Raw genomic sequence first — 9,563 nt, 5'->3', positions numbered from 1 at the left:
TCTAAAATCCCAAGACGAGTTGATAACACGTATGTGTCATCAAATCTTAGTCCTAGTGAGTTTAGCCCAAACTACACGAGTCGTAACAAACCGGTACCTACAAAATTTCATTTTGAATTTCAAAAAATATCAACTTCAATCACCCATATGCGTATGTCTTTCTAAAATCATGTAAACTTTACAACTTAGCATCCTAACGAGCCTTCGCAAGTTCATCAAGCAAAACATAGATTCGAGGGGTACTCTTAACTCTGCGAAATCCAAAATCCTCGTGATTTCATATGACTCTGCATCACTTTAACTCCTAACTTTATGCCTTCACATCTGTGACTTCCATTCTAGATATTGGTGCCTCTAAACTCTTGGTCCAAACTCATTCTTATTTCTTGACACATTAACTTCCAAAGTCACGTTAAACCGGATCGATTTTCGTCAATGGTTGCCCATGCCTTTTTCTCTTTTGAAAACTTTAGGAGGTGATATGCATTCGTCACTCGATATATAAAAAAAACAATTTCTCATTGCATAAAAGATGGTGAAGACAACTCTCCAATAGTCACTGCATTCCCTAGAGACGAACTGAAAAATTTCGCTCCGGGTTCGCTATTGATGAGTTTCTTCAACTCAATTTTTCAAAACATACTTTGCATAAATTTTTATTTCTCAAGTAAATCAATGCACATCAGTCATTCCCAACATCTAAAATATCCTACTACATATGCATGGCAAGCATCAACCTAATTCGATACAATTCTTGGCACTTTAGAAATTAATGCCTCATTCCAGATAACATAAAACTTTCACTGAATCCTTTTCTACTACGAGTAGCTTACTTCCCTGCGTTACCGCTTAACGTAGCTTCCCGAACACTAGAACCTTGTTCACTTTGAACATTCAAGTCCATAATCTCAATAACATAACGCTAATCCTGAGTCTACTAATCCCGTCAACCTACGTCGACTGCTATCTATCTTGTAGCCTTGCGCTTACGTTCTGGAGTACAATTCCGTACTAACTACGACCCTTACTGAAGCTTCAGGTCCTACTAAAATATTTCCATATTCTTCACTTACGGGTATATGAAGTATCAACAACAACTTACCCAACGCTGTCTAAACATCCTTTCTTAACATTTCCTTACATTCCCGGAGGATTCATACTTCTACTTGCTTAGTTCACCGACCACCTACTGGCACGATTAACTTCTTACTAATACTCATTCTGAGTTCTTGCTTCTAAGTTCACACTTTCCGGTGCATCTTTTTCACATACTTCGTCCCTCCAGGGTCCTATTCAGCTCTCAGGCATCCATTCTAATCGTCGATTACTAAATTGAGTTGATCAAGCTCAACTAACAACAACAACTAGAACATTTACCTGGAACTCAATGGTCCCACTACCTTTGTTGTAACTTAATGACCCAAGGCACGATCTGAATCGACCTGCTCTGATACCAAATGTAACACCCATACTAGACGTATCTAGAATGTCTAGCACGTGCGTTAAATTTAGTATTGGATACATTAAAATTTTACAACAAAACAACTACGAATGAATATATATACAACCAAATGTGTTCGTACATAATAATACAACTCATCTTTTCTAAAGATATTATGAATGCATCTTTGATTAACCATCTCGTCCTGCAGCGGGTACGAACGAACACTTGTCGTAACATCCATTCAGCTACTAGCTTGCTAATCCAACCTGTTTATCTGAAACAAATAAGGATTGGGATGAGACATAATGTCTCAGTGAGTTCCCCTAAATCCTAGGCCATAGGCAACCTCAGGGGAAACCTACGGTCACCACATGTCTAAAATACAACCTGACGGTTGATTATACGTGTGTGGGGACTTGCATACTTAGACGGTCGTGCATACTAGGGCCGTCATAGTCTTATCTCACTTTTATAGGCTTCACTTCCTATATGTGTCATGGCGGTCGAGGGGAATCTAAAACCGCGATGCCAAGAATACGCTCTACGTATCAAGGCCTAAACATACTATAATCATGACACAATTCTAAACCGGACGGTTAGGGGAAACCTAAGACCGTCATCGGCATATCTTTCTCTATTTGCTCTAATGCATAATACGATGTTTCTAACAACGTATCTTATCTTGCTATCATACTAGTTTCTACGATCTACATCTATGTTCTACTATTCTTGACGATCTACGTCAAGGCTCTACTAATTCTTGACGATCTACGTCAAGGCTCTATGACATGACATAATATATCTAATAAATATGCACAGTCAGATTCATTCATAAAGTTAGCGTTTAACAATCAAACATTATCTGAGTTCATTTTACGGAAAGCCCCGAGTGGAGTAACCCCGAGCGCATTCCCTATCTATCCGATGGAAACCTATCTAAGGTATAACCAACGGCACTCCTGCAGTGACGTGCGGGATCCTTACGGCTAACCCCGTTTCACCTAATGGAAACCTCTTGAACCAACCTAGTGTGGACACAAGAGACACGACACTACCTCTTGCTTACTAAGTGACATGCGGGTTCCTTACGGCTAACCCCGTTTCACCTAATGGAAACCTCTTGAACCAACCTAGTGTGGACACAAGAGACATGGCACCTTAACTTAAAAGTCTTGGTCTAAATATATGCATGAGTATTAAATCTATACTAGCTATCTCTTTTACCCCGGATGTCTATACGATCCGACTAGAGGTAAACTATGTGATTGCTTAACCTTCTATGTGAAGAGATATCTAATCAATTCACGTTTTGCCATACTCGTATGACACTTAGCTCTTATGCGAAGATAATATTCTATATCACTTCGCGTCTATTCAAACATACTACTCATGTCTAGCATTCTATTCTCTTCTAACTATTCTAGTTCTTGACAAGCTATGTCAAGGCTCTACTTTCATCCCATGCCTAGTTCCTTGCTACCCGAATAATTCGGCTAAAACTCTCTTGAGCCATCCTTGTAATACATGCTAAGATTGCCATGATTAATGATGCAAGGATCAATTGACGATGCGTGCAAAGTTTCATTAATTACTAGAGACCGAAAATGCCATAAACCCAAGTTTCAAGCCGTTTATAAATTCTATGATTTGATAAAGCCAAACTTGTTCCAGTAGAAAAATAAGTGAAAACAGTGAAAGAACACTTCGAAACGATCGCTACGGCGCCTGGCGCCTAGCGCTGGCTCCCTGTGTGTGGGCGCGTAGCGCCCTTGTACAGGCGCAGCGCTGCGATTGTTGCGTTTTCGGTGTTTTCGGCTACGGGTTTTCGCCATTTTCGACCCAAAACTCGTCCAATTCGACCCTGTAATGCATCAAACTCATACAACAACATGTATAGCATCATTTAAACTTAACTCATGGCAATTTTTAACATATAATCAACTAGGATTGGCTTGGGGTACTAAAGTTTCATAAAAACCAAACTAACATAAATCATTATTCCTCACAAGATTAAACAAACCCAAAGGTGGGTATTCTATCTATGGAACTCACCTAGCCTGTTTCTCATAACAGCTCCAAGCTCCAAGCTCAAGCATGACAACTCCCTAGCTCTTGATTCAACACAAAACCATGGCTTAAGCTCATCAATCCCACTTCTTCCATCTTTCTCTTTGTTTCCTTGCAATATAAAGCTTCATGATCCTTGCTTGATCATTTTGTTCCAACCCAAAGCTTCCTCACCAAAACCCTAACTTATTAATTCAACCAATCTTCCAAACCCTAAGCCAAACCAAGCTTCCACATGACCATGTTATCTTGAAAGGACAAGGATTAGAGCCTTGCTAATTGAGGAAGAAGATTTGCAAAAGATTGATGAAAAGAAGAAGAAAGGGGGCGTGAGAGAGAAGAGGGAAGGAGAGAAGAAAGTCTTTGGCATAAGAGAGAGAAAGAAGATTGGAAAATAAGATATTTTGGTGCCTTTCCAAATAAATATCCTTTCCCGCGCAATTACCAAATTGCCCTTGCCTCAAGCGTGCTACATCCGTCTCTGATACTTAACTCGTATTAAGCTGACATATCATAAAATATTTCCATTAACTAACGAGCGGGATGTTACAGAATCTACCCTGAACAGTGGCGCATCAAGCACTATTCATGTTAATCCTCTCTTTGATGCTAATGAAATGGCGGGTCCTGATGATCAGGCCTGCCAGAAGAAATGAGTTGTATTGCATGGAATTGTCGGGGTGTCGGTAGCCCGAGTACAATTCCTAATCTCAAATACCTGAACCGGACGTATAAGCCGGATGTAATAATACTTTTTGAGAATCTTTGTCTTTCTAATAAAATTGAGGAGTTAAAATATATCTTGAGCCTTGATTCTTGCTTTTGTGTTGATCGAGAAGGTAGAGGAGGGGGTATAGCTATTCTTTGGAGGAACTCTATTAATTGTAACATCACAAATTACTCACAAAATCATGTGGATCTTGAAGTTAAAGATAATCAGAAAGGAACGTGGAGATTAACAGGTTTCTATGGCTTTCCGGAGGGAGGTAGGCGTAGAGCTTCTTGGAACTTCCTAAGAAATTTAGCAAGATTATCATCATTGCCGTGGTGTGTTATAGGAGATTTCAACGACATTCTTCATGTTTCAGAAAAGAAAGGAAGAACAGATAGACCTACTTGGTTAATCAATGGTTTTCGTGCAGCTGTATCTGACGCAGGATTGATTGATATCCATATGGAAGGCTATGAGTTCACGTGGTTCAAAAGTTTGGGTACGGTAAGGGCAGTGGAGGAAAAATTGGATAGGGCTCTTGCTACTGACAGGTGGTTTGATATCTTCCCAACAGGCAGGTTAGAATGTCTTACTACTACAGCTTCAGATCACTACCCGCTTTTGCTAGAAACAATGCCTAAAGCACCTATGACCAATCGAAACAGGCAGTTTCGGTTTGAAAATGCTTGGTTAATTGAACCTGAGTTTGGTCCTTATGTGACTCAGAAATGGGAGGGGTATGGCCACACGCCGATCATGCATAAGTTAGAGAATTGCACGGTCGACCTTCAACAGTGGAGCAAGGATAATTGTCAACCAATAAGGAAAGAAATTGAAAATTGCAGGAAGAAACTTGAAAGAGTTCGAAATCAGGTGTGTTCCTCAAACATCAATTATTTTAATGCTCTGAGGCGAAGACTCGACACTTTGCTTGTTAAAGATGATGTTTTTTGGAAACAACGGGCGAAGACGCATTGGTACCGAGAAGGAGACCTTAACACCAAGTTTTTCCATGCTTCAGCAACCTCTCGGCGAGCAGTTAACAAAATTACCCAACTTGAGGATGCAAATGGGGTTAAGTGCACTTCTATAGAAGGTATGAAAGGTATAGCTAAGGAGTATTTCCTTGAATTGTTTCAGCGAAAGGATGGAGATAGGGTCAGAGTTATTAATGCAGTTCCACAGTCTATTTCAACCTAAGATAATGATATTCTCACACGGCCGTTTTCTGTTGAAGAGTTTAAAGAGGCTGCTTTCTCTATGGGGAATGATAAGTGTCCAGGACCGGATGGCTTTAATCCAGGTTTCTTTAAAAGTTTTTGGAGCAGTTGCGGTACAGATATTTTTGAGGCTGCATGTTTTTGGTTAGAAAATGGTTCTTTCCCTCCAACCTTAAATTCTACCAACATCACTCTTATTCCTAAAGGAGATACCCAATCATCTATGAAAGATTGGAGACCGATTGCTTTGTGTAATGTGCTTTACAAGATAGTGGCAAAGGTTCTTGCTAACAGATTAAAGGTAGTGCTCTCTAAATGTATATCTGAGAATCAGTCTGCCTTTGTGCCCGGAAGGTCGATTTTGGATAATGCTTTAGCTGCTATTGAGATAGTTCATTACATGCAATGCAAGACTAAAGGTAATGAAGGGGATGTGGCTTTGAAATTAGACATCAGCAAGGCTTATGATAGAATCGATTGGGACTATCTGAGGAGCATAATGGGGAAGATGGGTTTCTGTTCGAAATGGTCAGAGTGGATTATGATGTGCGTGGAGTCTGTTGACTACTCTGTTATATTAAATGGTGAGAAGATTGGTCCAATTGTTCCAGGTCGTGGTCTCAGGCAAGGAGACCCGTTGTCACCTTACCTTTTCATCATTTGTGCGGAAGGGCTTTCATCACTTATTCGTCAAGCGGAAGGAAGTGGAGCCATAAGTGGAGCAAAGATTTGCAAGAATGCACCAATCATATCCCATCTTTTGTTTGCGGATGACTGTTTCCTGTTCTTTAAAGCTAAAAGTAGTCAAGCTCAGGGTATGAAAAATATATTACAAATGTATGAAAGTGCTTCTGGCCAGTCTATAAACTTTCAGAAGTCTGAAGTTTTCTACAGCAAGAATGTGGATGATGCGGTCAAGGCCTCTATTTCCCAAATCTTAGAAGTTCAACAGGTTATGGGAATAGGCAAATACCTTGGGGTTCCTTCTATGGTTGGAAGAAGTCGCACCTCTACTTTCAAATTTGTGAAGGATAGAGTGTGGAGGAAGATAAACTCATGGAGCAGCAAATGTTTGTCACAAGCCGGTCGAGAAACACTAATCAAATCGGTCTTGCAGTCAATACCTTCGTATATCATGAGTATCTTTGCTATCCCTAAATCCATTATTGTTGATATAGAGAAAATGTTGAACTCATTCTGGTGGGGCCATAACAAAAGGAACACCAAAGGAATCAACTGGATGTCATGGGAAAGACTTAGCATTCACAAAAAGGAAGGAGGTCTTGGTTTTAAAAACCTCCGCGCTTTTAATGAGGCTATGCTTGGTAAGCAAGCTTGGAAATTCATGACGGAACCGCATAACATTGTCACTAGATTGTTCAAAGCAAAATACTTTAACAAGTGTGATTTCTTGGACTCAAAGGTTGGTCATAATCCAAGCTACGTTTGGCGCAGCATTTGGGGGGCTAAAAGTGTTGTTAGTGCAGGTTACAAATGGAGCATTGGTTCAGGTACTGATATTTGTGTATGGGACCAACGATGGCTAGTGGATAGTGGTGTTTTACAGAAGCCAGAAAGTCTGCCAGAAGAATTCAAAGAGCTTACTGTTTCAGATCTTTTCATATCTCACACTCGATTCTGGAATATTGGTTTATTGAGGAACCTTGCTAGCAACGAAGATACTAATCGCATCCTTAATACTCCTATCTTCGAATCTAATCAGCACGATAGAAGAGTGTGGAAGTCAGAGACAAATGGTATCTATTCCGTTAGAAGTGGATATCGTATCAGTCTCAGTCAACATGTGGACTTGAGTACTCACCGTTGTGATGGAAATTGGGGGCTCCTCTGGAATCTTAAGGTGCCTCCTAAGGTGAAAACTTTCCTCTGGAGGTCCTGCAGGAATGCTCTTCCTACAAGAGTCCGGCTTCAAGACAGAGGGGTAAATTGTACAAAAACTTGTGCTTTATGCGAGAATGAGGATGAGGATAGTATGCATCTATTTTTTGGTTGCACAAAGAGTGTGCAGTGTTGGCAGCAATTAGGGTTGTGGAGCAAAATTCAGCAAAAGGCTCAATTAAATCTCAGCTTTGGGGTCACCATGTTTGAGATACTGCGGGAGCTAGACTCGAGTCAACGAGTTAGTTGGGCTTGCGTTATGTGGTCTATTTGGAAACAGAGAAATGACTATATCTGGAGGAATGAAGTCTTGACTACTGCAGCAGTTCGTGACAGAGGCCTTAATCTTCTTACGGGTTGGCAAAACGCGCAAGATAGCCGCAATAGAGCGGGTGTACAGCAACAGCGTATTGACAACACGGTTTGGAGCAAGCCAGACGAAGGTCATTTCAAATGCAATGTAGATGCTGCTTTCTTCAAAGAAAGTAACCGGGTAGGCATAGGGATATGCATCAGGGATGATCGAGGGAGGTTAGTGAAAGCCAGAACCAGGTGGTCATCGCCACTTTTAGAGGTGTCTGAGGGAGAAGCCATTGGTCTTTTATATGCTATCAGATGGGCAAAAGAGCAGAATTTAAATAATGTTATTTTCGAGCTTGACTCTAAGAGGGTAGTAGATAGCTTTTATGGCACTAGAAATGATGTATCTGATTTAGGAGCTATCATTAGAGAATGTAGGTCTACATTCTCATCTTTTTTCACAAACTCAAGGGTAGAGTTTATTAGGAGACAAGCAAATGAGGTTGCTCATAGACTTGCTAGGGCGGCCACGTTGTATGCTAGTATCCAAGATTTCACTATATTACCTGATTGTATTCAAGATGTTCTTATTAATGAAATGAGATAGTTATTTTCTGTCAAAAAAAAAAAAGAGATTAGGTAAAACCAATTGTTACAAAATATCAGCACGTAATACCCGGAAGGGAATTAATCAGCTTCTAAAAGCATTGATGACAAATATTTTATTTAAAGTCAATATCCGATCGTTTCTTATAATTCAAATCTGGTCATCAAAAGGCTAAATCATTATTGAAACATATCCTTATTTGGTGACATAAATATCAATTTTATTAATTCAATTCAAATTCAAATTAAAAACAAAATATGTCACCAAAATAAAAGGGATATTAGTTCAACAAAAAGGAAAAATCCGATACACACATTGGCATATGGATAATATATATTTTTTTTCTTTTTTAAAACAAAGATTTTAACCAATATTTTGAAACAGTTTCTGACTTAACAACCAGATTTGAAAACAAGTCTCAATGGACTAATCAGAAACACAGTGACATTCATGTAAGCAATTTCCATTCGGCTATCGTCGTATACGTCACAATTCTATTTATTCAAATAATAAACAATCAATTCAAAAGAAATATGTATACCGAATCAATTCACAAATTCAAACGTTTTGAATTATGAAGGCAACAACTTGCTGAGATTTGGTCTAGAGTAATTGGATATATATTTTCAGAACATCACATGACTGATTTGAGTCCAACTTTTAACTCAATGATTCGGAAACACATAATATAGTAATATCTATTTGAACGATAAAACCATCAGACATGATATTAAGAATCAAGTAATTCAAAATAATTTGACAGATGCACGTAGCTACGAATATATCACCATATAAACTTTATTATGCATCAAACGGATTTGAATTCAACGATTTAATCAGAACCAAAAGCTCTGATACCACTGAAGGGATTTTAAGAGGGGTTTTTCAAAATTTTAAGCCTCTTTGCGGAAGAAATCCCATTGAAACGGATCTTGATTAAATCATTAATCACAAATCAAACACGTGCTTAAACAATTTAAGGATTCATGTGTTTATCTCTTGAAGAGCAGAACCTTTGTAGTAGAATTGCTTCTGATCACGAGCAAAGCAAAGCAGTGATGCCTCTAGTTAGTCCACACGAACATTGCTCCTCCAAAACTCGGTGCTAGCCAAGGGATCAGAAGTGCAGAGAAGAAAGGGTTGCTCCAAAACCTGTAACCAAAAACTTCAGCACTAGAGTTCTATTTATAGAACTTCTAGTGTGCTTTGCAAGTCAGAAGTCACTATTGGGCTTCAGTAAGCCCAACAACGAGTTTAGTAATTTTGGTAACTAATTAGCGCTATTTACTAAATGCACCACTTATATAAGTCATA

General features: G+C 39.3%; 1 protein-coding gene and 1 long non-coding RNA gene across 2 annotated transcripts; one reads left to right on the top strand and one right to left on the bottom strand.

The window, feature by feature from the left end:
- Window positions 1-1,456: 1,456 nt before the first annotated feature.
- Window positions 1,457-3,664, bottom strand: LOC146946962 (uncharacterized). The gene is made up of 2 exons (XR_015026870.1): window positions 3,497-3,664; window positions 1,457-1,718 (listed from the first exon to the last, which is right to left on the bottom strand). It is a non-coding gene; the product is annotated as an uncharacterized LOC146946962 (long non-coding RNA).
- A 499-nt stretch (window positions 3,665-4,163) lies between these two features.
- Window positions 4,164-5,423, top strand: LOC146946961 (uncharacterized). The gene has a single exon (XM_085748344.1). The coding sequence runs from the start codon at window positions 4,164-4,166 to the stop codon at window positions 5,421-5,423; it is 1,260 nt and encodes a 419-aa protein (XP_085604470.1).
- The last annotated feature ends 4,140 nt before the right edge of the window (window positions 5,424-9,563 follow it).

Source organism: Medicago sativa, chromosome 2 (genome assembly GCF_051527215.1).
Source record: "Medicago sativa cultivar Bolivia chromosome 2, Bolivia_mono, whole genome shotgun sequence".
Classification (NCBI taxonomy): domain Eukaryota; kingdom Viridiplantae; phylum Streptophyta; class Magnoliopsida; order Fabales; family Fabaceae; genus Medicago; species Medicago sativa.
This window is presented reverse-complemented; position numbering and strand designations above follow the sequence as displayed.